Source organism: Dreissena polymorpha, chromosome 14 (assembly GCF_020536995.1).
Source record: "Dreissena polymorpha isolate Duluth1 chromosome 14, UMN_Dpol_1.0, whole genome shotgun sequence".
Classification (NCBI taxonomy): domain Eukaryota; kingdom Metazoa; phylum Mollusca; class Bivalvia; order Myida; family Dreissenidae; genus Dreissena; species Dreissena polymorpha.
In genome coordinates, this window is record NC_068368.1 from 6054071 (window position 1) to 6069894 (window position 15824).

The window sequence follows — 15824 nt, forward strand, 5'->3', positions numbered from 1 at the left end:
CATATTTTGCATACTTCTTAACCAACATGACCCCATTCTATAAACAAGAGCAGACATTTGTATCAAGCATTTTGACAGAATTTTGGCCCCTTTTATACTAAAATAATTCAACATTTGGTTAAGTTTTGTGTTTTGGTCCATTTTAGTCCTAAAGTATCATAGCTATTGCTTTTTAGACTTGAGAAACTTGCTAACTCTCGTAAGGGGACTGTACAGGGCAAGTTGCATAACTCTGGTTGGCTTTTTAACCGAATTATGGCCCTTTTTTGTCTTTGTAACTTTGAATATTTTGTTAAATTTTGTGTTTAGATCCACTTTACTTCTAAAGTATCAAGGCTATTGCTTTCAAACTTCAAATACTTTCTTGCTATCATGAAGTTACTATACCTGGCAAGTTGAATTTTACCTTGACCTTTGAATTACCTTGACTCTCAAGGTCAAATTAATAAATTGAGCGTAAATTGCCATAACTTCTTTATTTATGATCACATTTGATTCATACTTTGAAAAAACAACACTTACCTGACAAACCACAATGGACTCCACCCAAACCATCCCCCACGCCCCACACCCCAGAATCCCCGCCCCAAACATTTTTTTTATTTATTTTTTATTTTTTTTTATTTTTTTGAAAGATCATCTATTAAATGACCACACACCCACATTATACCCCCCTCTCCATGATGGCTTGCGTTATACTGTCAAGCACTCAAATAGTCGAGCGCGCTGTCCTCTGACAGCTCTTGTTTTTTTGTACACAAAATTGTCGTACCCATTTTGTTGTCGTACCCAAATTTTCGTACCCACAATCACAATTGTGGTGATGTAGATAAACTTAAATTGATGCTTGTATATCCTCTTCAAAAGCATCATCACATCCTTCTATAATGGGGGAGACATATTGTGTTTTCCCTTTTCTGTCAATTGGTTTGCTTTCATTCACAATTGGTTTCTGTGAAAATGTTGATAAGTATGAATTTAGAGCTTTCATATTCCACACGGTGATTGGTCTAAATACCAGTAAAACCCCTATTGATTGGATTCAGTAGGTCAAAGGTCAAGGTCACAATAGTCACTTATGTAAAATGCTTTACTGTTCAATATATAACAAGCTATTCATTAAAGGTCTTTCATATGACACATATTGATTGATCTTTATGAAGACAAGATCCCCATATTGCTTAGGTTAAGTAAAAGGTCAAAGATGAAGGTGTTAAGGGGTCAGAGTGTACACAAATTAGTTTTTCTGTCATGTTGTGTGAACAATTTATAGTAGAGCTTTTATAGTTTACATACATTGGTCTTTATGAAGGCAATACCATAATTATTGAAGTTTGATTCATAAGGCAAGGTTTTTAGCTCCAAAAGATCGTTTTAAAGATTTAATCATGTTTTTTTTGTACAAAATTTGGCAAAATGGTTATTGTAGAGCTTTCATATTTCTCAGGATGATTAGTCATTAGTGAAGACTTTTGATTTTCTATTCAGTAGGTCAAAGGTCAAGGCTGCATGATTCACTCATGTAAATATTGTGTTAAGCTCTTCTCTTTCCTTAGGAACCCTTAAGATTTGTATAAGCGCTGACATGAATAATGAATTTAAATAGCACTGTGTCATTAGTACTATTAGACCCTTACGTATTATAGATGGTAACATTAATGGAACTAATGTCAAGGTCACAGGTGTCTCTTTTTAATTATATCTTAGCACTGTACGTATATTTTTAGCGCTAGGTTAATAAGTTCCATGCAATTTATTGATCAGATGAATTATGAAATCGAACTTTTGCATCAGACGTAAAATCTTCCAATTAATGCACAAAGTCGTTCTCAGTAAAGAAGGTTGATAACTACTATTGGTTTTCAATGGACGATGTAAGAGTTATTTCCCTAGGTTGAAAGCGCTTAAAGTAATGATTTTTTATCTTGACTTTTTGTGTACAATCTATTTATTTGAAAGTAATAACCGATACGAAATAAAACACACCCGGCTCACAGAGCATGTAAGTAACCCTAGCAAGTATAGTTATTAACAGCGTTGTATATTTACATGTCTACAGCTAAATTAAATATGAAAATTACATGACAACTAGGACAAACACATATTGTGGGCTTTGCGAAGTTAGCAAAATCTTATCATATTAAACGATCAATTTTGTGTGCGATTATAGTTTTGCCAAAGTTAAGTGTACAATTTCTGATCTCATTTGTCTACTTTTAAATAGGCCAAATAATGCATATAAAATGTAAAGCTCATAACGATACAGGTGTTTCAACAAATCCATACAACTTTGCAAAAATCTCTTTGAAACAGTTGACGGACAATCATTTACCTAATCTTCGTAACTATGATTTTTGTCAATGACACGACAATGTTCGAGAAATGCATTTTGATGATAAAATACATCGTTCAATTGCCTTAACGCTAAAACTATCTTATCGCGGGATTGAATTTATAAGATGTTTTCGGTGGAAATGAGATATGAACGTGTTTTTTCTGTACACTAAAATCAGGCACTTCTGTTCGCGTTCAGATTTTCGCATTTATTACTATTATACAAGAGATATGGCATGCTACACATTTAACTTTCACTATGAAATGGACCACTACGGCGTGTACATTTCAACACTTGCAACCATAACTTGTGCCGCGTTCTGATGAAACGGGGCATAATGCATGTGCGTAAAGTGTCGTCCCAGATTAGCCTGTGCAGTCCGCACAGCTAATCAGGACGACACTTTCCGCCTCTTTTTGATTTTCGGTAAGGAGGAACTAACTTAAAACTAAAAATACTATAAAAGCGGAAAGTGTCGTCCTGATTAGCCTGTGCGGACTGCACAGGCTTATCTGGGACGACACTTGACGCACATGCATTAAGCCCAGTTTCTCAGAACGCGACTCATTTATACTTAATATACTTAATATCATGCCCAGTTTCTATATGTAAAGAATACTTTTTTGCGTAGGACGGCGGCTGAATTACCTTTTGCTGACTGTCCGGGGTGAACAAATTAGTAAACAAATAACTTAGTTGGTCTATAGGGGTCAGTGCCATACAACCAGTCTCCCGCAACACATCACCAAGTTTCCCGGCACTAAAGTCACCGTGTCGTATATGCGTTTTGGATGCCAGAACTCAATTGTACAAATATCGAGCGTTGGTGCGTTGTTACGTTTGATGTGTTACTTCTATTGTTCTGCATGATTCTTGACTAAAACTGATGTTAACAGTACACACAGTTCTCAATTAGGCGTTCTGGTAACTTCGTGTTTCCAAACGTTTTCATAGAACCCTCCATACGTTGCTTGGCAGAGGGAATACCAACACTGTTTTTGGGTGGAAATATTCACCTAGCAGGGTATGCCTTATAATCTCTAGGCAAATAATTATCTAATACATTATATTCCATTTCAAACACGTCATATCAGATTATGTCGTCGTCCATGCTCAACATGTTTAACCCATTTATGCCTGGTGGACTCTCGCATCCTTCTAAATTGGATCAATTTATTTCCAAAATTAAGGATGTCTAGTATATTATTTCTGTATTTAGAATATTTCTTACAGAAATTCCTTTAAATTCCTATCGTGCGGCGTCTCATCTGGGTCTACGCTGGTTGCAAAGGCCTTTTTTTCTAGACGCTAGGCATAAATGGTTTAATGGGGGGACAGCATGCGCATCCATCGTCTGTGTGTGGCAGGTAGCCATCCTGTGTGTCCGACTATAGCTGCGACCGGCGCGACGCTATGTACACCCAGAAAATACCACATAGCTCGGTTCAGGACATCTGTCTGTTGGAAAAGTTTTTATGAGTCGCGTTCTGAGAAATCTGGGTTTAATGCATGTGCGTAAAGTGTCATCCCAGATTAGCCTGTGCAGTTCTCACAGGCTAATCAGGGGCGACACTTTCCCCTTCTATGGTATTTTTAGTTTCAAGGGAGTCCCTCCTAACCGAAAATCAAGCTTAGGCGGAAAGTGTCGTCCCTGATTAGCCTATGCGGACTGCACAGGCTAATCTGGGACGACACTTTACGCACATGCATTAAGACCAGCTGTCTCAGAACACAACTCATATCACCAGACGCTATCGCTGTAGTCAAATACCGGTACTACGCAAGCACTACACAGTGTTCATATGAAATAAAACCAGGGGAACGAATTTTTAAAATGTAACTTTCCTAATTAATTAAGAAGTGTTTACAACATCAACAATATCCTTAGTCTTAAATTGCACTATGCATGCACTTGGAAAAAAAGCATATGTATTGTGTTCACTTTTCCCCGTAGTAAAGCTTAGATTAATTAAAATTTAGAAGAAACGAAGATAGATCAACTTGCGCGAGCAAAAAAATGCACATATGACGTCACATACCAGTGTTGACAACAGCAACAATTCTCTGATGGGATGTTCTCTCGTTAAAGGGACTGTCCAACAGATTAAAGCGTCGTTTGACGCGAATCGATATTTTGGGAAACTACGAGGATTGCTTATATAGCTAAAACAATATCTCCGTATTTGACGTGAGCGTGGATGGTCGAGTGGTAAAGTCGGGAGAAATTTTACTCCAAGCTTCCATGACTCTAGGGGTCAGTGGATCGAGCCCTGTGGAGGTTAACGTTTTTCCTTCTTTTTTAGCTCACCTGATTGCTCAGGTGAGCTTTTGTGACCGGTCTTTGTCCGTCGTATGTCCGTCCGTCCGTCCGTCCGTCCGTTAATATTTGCTCATAAACACTCTAGAGGCCACATTTCTTGTCCCATCTTCATGACACTTGGTCAGAAGCTTTGTCCCAATGAAATCTCGGCCGAGTTCGAAACTGGGTTGTGCCGGGTCAAAAACTAGGTCACTAGGTAAAAAAAAAAGAAAAAACCTTGTAAACACTGTAGAAGTCACATTTCATGCCCAATCTTCATGTAGATTTGTCGAAATGTTTGTCTTAATGATATCTTAGTTGAGTTCAAAAGTGGTTCCGATCCGTTGAAAAACATGGCCGCCAGTGGGCGGGGCAGTTTTCCTTATTTGGCTATAAAGAAACCTTGTAAATTCTCTAGAAGTCACAATTTTTGCCCAATCATCATGAAAGTCAAAACATTGGTTCAATTGACGTCTCGGACGAGTTCGAAAATGGTCGAGATCGGTGAAAAACATGGCCGCCAGTGGGCGGGGCATTTTTCTCTATATGAATATAGTGGCAGTTATCCTTATTTGGCTATAGAGAAACCTTGTAAACACTCTAGAAGTCACAATTTTTGCCCAATCATCATGAAAGTTGGTCAAAACATTGGTTTTATTGATATCTCGGACGAGTTTGAAAATGGTCGGGATCGGTGAAAAAAAATGGCCGCCAGTGGGCGGGGCATTTTTCTCTATATGCATATAGTGAAAACATGTGAACACAGTAGAAGTCACATTTCATAGATACATTGCTCATGACTCGCAGATGACACCTATAGATTTTCAGGTCACTAGGTCAAAGGTCAAGGTCAAAGTGACCCAAAGCAGTAAAATGGTTTCCGGATGATAACTCAAGAACGCTTATGCCTAGGATCATGAAACTTCATAGATACATTGATCATGATTCGCAGATAACCCCTATTGATTTTCAGGTCACTAGGTCAAAGGTCAAGGTCACGATGACCCATAATAGTAAAATGGTTTCAGGATGATAACTCAAGAACGCTTAGGCCTAGGATCATGAAACTTCATAGGTACATTGATCATGACTCGTAGATGACCCCTATTGATTTTCAGGTCAATAGGTCAAAGGTCAAGGTCACGGTGACCCGAAATAGTAAAAAGGTTTCCAGATGATAACTCAAGAACGCTTTGCCTAGGATCATGAAACTTCATAGGTACATTCACATTGATCATGACTCGAAGATGACCCCTATTGATTTTCAGGTCACTAGGTCAAAGGTAAAGGTCACTGTGACCTGAAATAGTAAAATGGTTTCTGGATGACAACTCAAGAACGCTTATGCCTAGGATCATGAAACTTCATAGGTACAATGATCATGACTCGCAAATGACCCCTAATGATTTTCAGGTCACTAGGTCAAAGGTCAAGGTTACGGTGACCTGAAATAGTAAAATGGTTTCTGGATGATAACTCAAGAACGCTTATGCATAGGTTCATGAAACTTCATAGGTATATTGATCATGACTCGCAGATGACCCCCATTGATTATTAGGTCACTAGGTCAAAGGTCAAGGTCACAGTGCCAAAAAACGTATTCACACAATGGCTGTCAAGGTCATGGTGTCTCAACTTAGAAAAATGGTTTCCGGATGATAACTCAAGAATGCTTACGTCTAGGATCATGAAACTTCATAGGTACATTGATCATGACTCGCAGATGAAATAATGATGAAACTTGACCAGGATGTTTGTCTGGACAATATCTAGGTCAAGTTTGACATTTGGTAAAGATTGAATGAACCGACTCCTCTCCGGTGAGCGAACTAGGGCCATCTTGGCCCTCTTGTTTAAATTGTATTCTTATTTTGTACTGGAGATTTTTAGTTAAAATGTTTAAATTTATCAATATAAAGCAAGGAAAGCAGTTAATGACAAGCTTGAATACATGCCAAAATCTGTTTGACGGCCCCTATAATGGTGATGGGATAACATGGATTAAGTAACGTGCCAACATTATATTGTTTTGTGTGGATGATCACGAAATGTAGGTCTCGTATTATTTGCACTAAGGAATGTGTCATTTATATTTTGCAAAAGAGAACAGAAACACAAACACATCTTGTTATTGTAGCTGTTTATACGTATCTATTTAATGTAGTGTGTTGCCCTAGGAAATGCAACGCGAAATTTGTAAGACATATCTGAATAAAAACAATGGCATATTTCGTACACTTGACTCATTTGTTGAAGTTTGACTTCTGAGATCAAACATGACACTTATCAGGATAGACATATCCGATGGACGCAAGGTATAAAGTGATTCCAATGCAGCCCATAGGTACTGGTATTGGTAATGTCGACTAAGGTACTACTTAAAAGTACCTGGGTACCTTTAAGTATACTACAATGTACCCAGGGTACGACAAATACGCGTAAAGGCATACTGCCATACTCCGTGGTACGTTTAGTATATTTCCCGTACCCAGGGTAGTTTGCAGTATACTTAAGAGTACCCATGATACATCTTAAGTAGTACCTGAGCCGAAATGACCAAATGAGCAGTTGTGGGGGTATACTTACTCTTTCAAACAGAATATGTGCTCAGCGTGATAAGTTTTTTGTGTGTGGCAAAATGATGTTAGTCATTAACACATAATTATAAACGATATATGAACAAAATGATAGTATCTAAAGAATAAGCGTGTTCTGAGTAAAACTAATGATTGCGTAGCGATTACATTTAGTATCTATTTTCACTTCGTGACGCCATCTCTTTCATGGTCATGTGGATAATTGTACACACGACAGGTGCTCTCCACGTCCGATACCCAGTTGTTTATCCTCAAGAAGAGCTCTTCCTGTTTAATGGGCATGCGTACAATACTTGTTTTGTCATCATCGTCGTCATCATAAATGTTGTCATCAAACCCATCACGTTGCATGTTTTCTTTCAACTCTTCCTCCATCAAAAGAACGTCCCGGTTTCGCATGTTCGCCGACGCTGTTCGGAACGTTTTTGTCTGCGTTTGCTGTTCACAGAAAGCAAGTGCCCTTAGGTTGGCCATTTCTTGGTCCAGCCGAGCTCGACCTTTGATCTTTTCCCGTTTCGATGGATTTCGAGGCAGCGGTCTGCTTTTATAGTTTCTTGGAAAAGATTGACCACCGCGTCTATACAAGTAGTTTGTATTGACCATTTTCGGCAGACCGAAGCCATTTTGCTCCAAATACTCACAAAGTTCTTCTGGTCCGAATCTTGCACGATTTCTGTGTTGACCAGGCTCATCATAGTCGTTATCAATAGCACCATTTCTGTTTTCCGTTGCCTGCTTATCAGGAATTTGTTTCGGAATTAAATCCACTAATGTGTCTGAATTGTCGTTCAAGAAAGTATCCACTTTTAAAGTTAACGCGGGCGCGGAGCGTATTGACACCGGCCGCGCGGTTTTCGCTGTTTTCCGGAGTGAATAAGTGAGCGGGCGTGATTGGGTTATCATGGTATGGCCCCGAAGTAAAGGAAATGGCGTAGAAAGGATGCCCACGTCATTGGATGATTTCTCCAGTTGCAGCCGGTCGTACATCTCTTGGCACTGTCGCATCTGAAACCACACGGGAAATATACATGTGTCATCCGCAGACATCAACTAGTATAGAATATACTACGCGAAGTAAAAATCTAATTTTCTTTTACAAATAGCCGTTACTTTTTGTATTTTCATATTTTTTGACAACAGTCAGCATCATTCTGTCATTGATTTACCGTAATCATATCTATCTGGCACTATGTATTTAGGTTTTTAATATTTGCTTATTTCTCGTTAATCAGAACCGAAAAATACACTGTATACCGCGGTATTTCCAAGAGTCGCAAAGTTAGCGAATTCAAATGCCAGCCATTGAGCCTGCGGGTACATGCATGTTAGCGAATCTCCCGTATTTAAAATTGTTTTAGTTTTCAAATTGCATTGTTTTAAAATAATTGCTTGAAACGAAGTTCTTACTTTTAATTACCGTTAGATTTACGGATTATTACTGATAATATTGTAAGTGTTGTGAAATCAATCGTATGATTAAGAATAATCAATCATACTCTATGTCAACGCGTTTACTGCATTACAATAACACCCGTTAAATATATTGATGTTAACATTGTTTGCTCTTTCTTTGTCCCAAATCGCTAGAAAATGAGTTGTACAATAATCAAATTCCACATTTTTGTAATGATCACTATATGATAAAAAATCATTATGATTGACAAAGCTCATCTACAAAAATAAATTAAATATGAAAGGTAAATAATACCTATTGAATTTCTCGACCGTTCTTTTTTTGCCATGCAAACAAATCCGGTCAAGTGGGCTCACAATGAAAAGCGTTTAAGAACACAAAGACTTGAGTGTGGCAGAGGAAACAGTGGTTGTTGACGAAAGGATTTGAATTTAACATTTAATTGAAAGACTGAGTGCGGATTTGATTTTTGATTTATATAAACTTATCGAATGTCTGTATTAAAATCGAACAATACGCACATAATGTTTGGACAAATTTATACCATCCACTTATCGGGACTACGCGTACATTTATTGTAAATTGTGCATTGCGCCCATAACTGATAATTATATTTTTAAAACTATTTAAACTATAAACGTTCTGTTTGTATACATTTTTGGTTATATTGTATGCCCCATTATGCCCCAACGTATATATTACTGGCTCATAAACGCATCATTACCAATGGGATATATGACTTACTTTGTGGTTGTTATACTCAAGTAAATTATGTTGGAAAATATGTAAAAACATCAATAAGAATATTCATAAAGCACAGATTTAAAGCGAATATCTTTATAAAGGCCCCGATTGTAATAATTTTACGTGTGATCGTTAAATAATAATTCAAAAGAAATAAACTTCTTATAATTGGATTGAAATTCAATTCTGTTCAAATAAATGTGGAGCTAAAGTGGTTATTTAAATCTCATGGCTAAGAAACTGTTAATTAGCAGCCTTTTCAAAGTCAAGACGCCTTTTGCATTTACTAATATTTGGACAGCGTCAGCCTGTTTAACGTTTAACATGAGATGTCTAGATGGAAATTGGCTGTTCAATGTGCTCAATCGTATAAAGCAATCAATAAAGTGAAAAATTATGTTAAGTCATTAATATAATTTAACTCCTTGCGTGTTTTAAGGCATTGATTTCGGAGATTTTGGCATGCATTGAAGTTTGTCATTAAATGTTTTATATTGATAAATGTAAACATTGGATCTAAAAAGCTCCAGTTAAAAACAAGAATAAAATTAAAGAAAGAAAAAAGTAACCCTTAACTGGGCTCGAACCACTGACCCCTAGAGTAAAAGTCCATCGCTTAGTCCATCCATGCTCATACAATGAGTGATGTATTTTATACTTTATACATGTATAATCAATCCTCATAGTATCACACAATATAAAAAAGACCTATAAAACACATGTATTTTATAGGTCTTCGAATATAAAGAAAATTACTGAACTATACAAATTATTCACTCGTTTCGCATTGCAACGCTTTTTAATTTTCAGGTTTGTAAATCGTCAAATTAAAGATGCATATAATGGAAATTTTTGAGCATGGTAAATGTTCAGTATTTCTGTTTACTCACAAATATCACATATACAACGAAAATTTGCGAATCTGAAACATTTTTTGTATTTTGTCAATTTATCAAAACGAGAAAAGGCCCCTAGCTTTAACGTCATCTCTAGTTTCAACTATACAATCTTGAAAACGACCGTGACATTCCCTGAATCTTAAGCGCTTGACACACAGACCAAAGTTTTGCGTGACAAAATGACCTATATAAAGCAGCAAAGACGAATTCAAATACATTCAAATATCTCGTTTTATAGCAATAATGGGCTCACATGCTTCCAAAACTCGAAACTATACAATAAATAAATGTTGTTGTTCCGATACATTATTACGTAAATACAAACTAAAATACAAAGATAGACTTTAAGTAAACCAAAGGCCAAACAATGTTATGTTTTTTCCCTACACATTTATGTTACGTGTGATAAGTATACAGGAATTATGCCAATGTATGTAATAGTTCCATGCGTTTGAAAATATAGCTAGTTTTCCCTTTTAAGTATAATAGTACTGTTGTACTTAGTGTATGCCATAATCGCTAAGCCCTGGGTGCAATATTTGACATAAAAGTGGACAAATTGAAAAAGTTTAAAATCATCGATATAAAGGCCCATAACAACGAATTATTGTTTGTTCCTGTCGTACAACTACAAGACCTTAAATCACGTTCGCCACCTCTTTTTAAGATGCATTCATAAATGAGCCAATGCAACTTCCGAGGTAGCGCTCAGGCCCGGATGTATTGAAATTTAACGGATAATTTTACAGGGTGATTAGGGTTTATATGTGTTTTTTTCAACATATTTCGCATTATTTTAAAAATCGGCAAATGCAATGCGATTCAGCGATTATAGATTCATCCAAAGATGTACAGAAACAAACAATCACAACCCATTTGGAAACGTGAGGACTTTATAAGTTATGGCAAGGAAGAATTCGTAAAAGTAAATCGATGTATTTTGCCTGTGTGACGAGCAAATTCCCAGCCAATTAAATCACTCATTACATAAAACGATTACTTTGAACCTGCACAAGTTAATGCGTGCACATAAACATCAGCTTCTAGACGATTTGATAAATAAGTTTGCATATTTCAAAAAGAGATAGAGACAATGCCAAGGAGGTGGCGCTCAGATTAGGAAGTGGCGCCCATGCACATTTATAGCTATTTTAAATTGAAATATTTTATGTAATTGTTTCTATAATGTTTACAGGACAAACATTATTTTTTGTAAGTCGACTACTTCAACACATTTGAGTGGCGTGCGTTTTTAATTAGAAAACGTAGTTTTCTAATAATGTCTTGATTGTTTTATTGAGTATTACAAATTTTGGTATACATCGTACAATATGTTTTATTCATGTTGGCGACTTCTTAATTGAGTTGATAACTTATATATAAAAAAACTAAATCTTATTTATTGTAGAATGTGTTTATGTTTTGTAAAGATTTGGGCATTCGTACGTACGTTGAAAAAAAAAAAAAATAACAAATAACAGTACCTATCAAATGGACCTCATGTGATAATGTCATTGGGATACGACTGTTAATTAATACATCCTGCATTGGCGCCACCTCCTATCATTAGCGCCATCTCCTATGCATTGGCTCCATCTCTTTTGGAAAAATGCAAACTTATCTACTACGTCGGCAAGAAGACAATATTTTTGTGCATGCAGTATCTAATGTATGTTATTTGAAATCATTTGATGCCGTTAGCGATATAATTGGGTGGACATTTTCTCGTCACACAGGAAAAACTCATCGAAATGCTTTTTAAAACTTCACCATGCCACAACGTATAAACGTTCTCACGTTTTTAAATGGGTTGAGAATGTACGCTTCTGTTCATTTTTGGATGAATTAATCTTCGCTGAATCACACTATATTGCCCGATTTTAACAATAATGCGAAACATGTTGAAAAAAACATATAAAACCTAATCACCCTGTACAATTATCCAGGAAATTTCAATACATCCGGGCCTGAGCGCTACCTCGGAAGTTGCATTGGCTCATTTATGAATGCATCTAAAAAAGAGGTGGCGCCCGTGATTAACGGCCGTGAACTTTATTCCCATAAAGGTGAACACATGTAAATATACCAACTAGTTTATTGTCGAATAGATTCAAATGAAAAAAGGTGTAAAGAAAGCCGTTTATCATCCAAGCCCCCCTCCCATACAAACACATACATCAACAAAAACCCTAGAACAATATCAGTTTGATCCTGTGACCAACCTCATCCGAATACAGGCTACTGTCCGGCAACTGTATTTGTATATGCGGGCGATGGATGTGAACCGGAAGGAAGTCCCTCGTTGTTGAAATATTGAAGCTCACATATGATATAGTTGCCATCGTTTTTGTTAATCAGAATGATCATGAATGATGCAAAATATATTGCACTTTAAATGTCTATTAAAACTGAAATCAAAGACGCACATCAGACAACTGTTATAGTATGGTTTAGATAAGTGTACAGACTGGACACAAACAAACAAGTACATTTAAATGTTCTCTGTTTCTTCTTCAAAGCCTTCCAACTAAAAATAAAAACCATAGACTTTAGTCATAATTATTCAGTTATGAATTCAGTTGGTCTGATGAATTTCAAGTCTGTATCAAATTGTTATAAACCCACTGGGTATTCGTACAAACAAATTTGAGTGCGGTTCTTAAACTGTCACAACATCATCTTAATAATACTCTGCCTTAAGTGGTTTACTAATCATTATAGGTCAAAAGTGAGCTTTATGACGAACAATATTGGATACAACTGTTAAATATAGCGATTATTTTATTGCCACGAAAGTTAGATTACACCTGGAGAAGCTATTAATGTCAGCTTTAATAAATACCATTCTTGTTAGATCGATACAAACGAAAGAGTGTTACAAAACATGAATTTGAAACCGGTAAAAAGAAAATGTTAAATTTCAGCATAAGATTTTATAAAAATATTTTCGATCAGGAAATCAAAATATAATTAAAAAGGGGTTTCATTTCTCACACGAACTTCGTCTATTTTTAACAAATGGATGTCATGCTCTAAATGCAGCGAAATTAACATTTTTGGTGAAAGACAGGCCATATAATAAAAAAAGTATTACTGTTAAGTCTGATTTTTACTACATACCGGCAACCTCGTTTTTTTAATAACAGATTATCAAACTTTTGAGAAAATGATCGAATTCGGACTTAAAATAGCCCTTCCAGATGCTTCAGTTTTAAATGAGAAGCCAAAATGGATAAAATAGTTGAATAAAGATTCAATCAAACAATCACCGATAACTGACTTATATCAAATATACAAATAAGATATTTGCTATAATTTAAGCTGCCTTACATATATTGCGCGTATTCTCTGTGAGTCCGATATATTTACCGTAAGCAGCAAATCATAACAACCATTTCATCATGTACACTGATATATATCCATGTGCGCGTATATAGTTATTTATATTTTTTTATTACACACATGTTTTTAATTATCATCGAACGCTTTCGTATTTCACGTCACGTTGATCACAGTTTGTAAATGCTCCTCTCAACTTCGTCTAATATCTCGTCTAACCATTAAGTTTAACAACATCTTAATTGGCCATATATAAAACTCTTTCACTTGATTTCTGTATGCACGCAATTTAATTTTAATACCCCGCACAAATAAACTCGAGTGCAAAGTAATGCTTTCGGTAGTTTCTTTAATAAAGCGCTATCGATACCCAATAACCGGTTGTTCGAATATTCACAGCCTGTCTCGTATTAAATGATAAAAGCTGAAGTAGTTTGACAATCGGCGGGTAATAAGAGTTGACTATAGAATTTATAATAATCTATGAGATAACATTCCATCGAAGGATGTAGCTAACTAGGGCCCTCTTGGGTTGCCGATATCTTACAAGTACAGGTTTGAGTGATGTCTGAAAAACTTGGACCCGAAAATGATAATCCCCTGATATATAAGCCTCGTTCCTGGTAAACGGGGCTTGGTGCATTTGCGTAAAGTGTCGTCCCAGACGACATTTTCCGATTATATGGACTTTTCGTTTATAAAATTTATTTTCGTATTATAAACCTAAACGTATGCACTATTTTGAAAATGTAAAAAAAATGCTTTTTATGATATAGTAATTGAACAAAAACAAATAAAATCCCTCCAGATCTGGCAGGACTTTCTTGTGCTGGCAGTGGTTATCGCCAATAGGCGCTGGGAGATAACCTCTGCGCGGAGTTTGATCTTCTGCATAGGGAATGTGATGTTCAAAACACAGAGACGTACCCAATCAATTCCTGAACATGTTCATATTAATCAAACATCACATGCCGCGTGTTTATTATCTACTGGTGCGTCTGAATTGCAATAGACTTCGCAATATACATACACGTATGAATTGACTGAAATTACCAGAACAACTTTTAGAGATTGGAAAACTCAAGTAATCATATTTGATATTATTAAAATATTGAATCAAAGATCGAGCTTTGGGCTTTACCTACTTGTTAGTGAATATTCGCGTTGAATTGCAGTTATAAATTCCACCCCAAATTTCCTCATTGTTAAAGTCCACAATTTCCAACTGATAAGTTTGTTTTAAAGCAATGTTCAAATCTATGGCTCCTCACTGGACGTGGGTCTGCCACAACTTAAAGGGGCCTTTTCACAGATATTGGCATGTATTGGAGTTTGTCATTAAATGCTTTATATTGATAATTTAAACATTGGACCTAAAAATCTCAAGTAAAAAAAACAAGAATACAATATAAAAAAGGAAAACAAAGTAACTCGAAACTGGACTCGAACCACTGACCCCTGGAGTACTGGATTAAAAAGTATCCCGCCTAGACCACTCGACCATCCGTGCTCATGCTATTAGCGGATGTATTTTTTGCTTATATAAGCAATCCTCGTAGTTTCACAAAATATCACCACAACAACTGAACTTTTCAAATTATTCAGTCGTTTCGCGTTGCAATGCTTTATAATTTTCAGGTTTTCAAATCGTCAAAAGATGCATATAATGGATATTTGAGAGCATGGTAAATGTTCAGTATTATTTCCTGACAAATATCATAACTAAAACGAAAATTTGCGAATCTGAAACAGATTTTTTAAATTTTGTCAATTTACCAAAACGTAAAAAGGCCCCTTTAAATGCTAGTCTGATACGATGACATAACGGTGTAGTCCTGTAGAGGAAAGTTGCACGACCACACACCTTACAAATACGTAACATAACAATACTATTGAACTAATGTTTTTTTCAGCTTAACCCATTTACGCCTAGTGGACTCTCCCATCCTTCTAAATTGGATCAATTTATTTCCAAAATTAGGGATGTCTAGTATATTTATTTCTATATTTAGAATATCTCTTATAGAAATTCCTTTTACTTTAAAGCAAACAGCGCAGACCCTGATGAGACGCCGCGTCATGCGGCGTCTCATCTGGGTCTATGCTGTTTGCCAAGGTCTTTTTTCTAGACGCAAGGCATAAATTGGTTAATTTAGGTTATATTTGTACATCGTATAGTCAAGACAAACACCACTTA

At 36.2% G+C, this 15824-nt stretch overlaps 1 protein-coding gene across 10 annotated transcripts in view; it reads right to left on the minus strand.

The window, feature by feature from the left end:
• Positions 1-6759: 6759 nt before the first annotated feature.
• Positions 6760-15824, minus strand: part of LOC127856993 (uncharacterized) — a 54679-nt gene continuing 45614 nt past the window's right edge. For 2 of the 10 annotated variants that reach the window (XM_052393238.1, XM_052393230.1), the window contains exon 2: positions 6760-8236. In XM_052393238.1, coding sequence (XP_052249198.1) covers positions 7394-8236 — 843 coding nt within the window. In that variant the 3' untranslated portion in view covers positions 6760-7393. Of the gene's footprint in view, positions 8237-12510; positions 12816-13618; positions 14066-14772; positions 14849-15824 lie in introns of those variants that run through there. The other 8 variants (XM_052393236.1, XM_052393234.1, XM_052393231.1 and 5 more) reach the window with 8 other exon arrangements.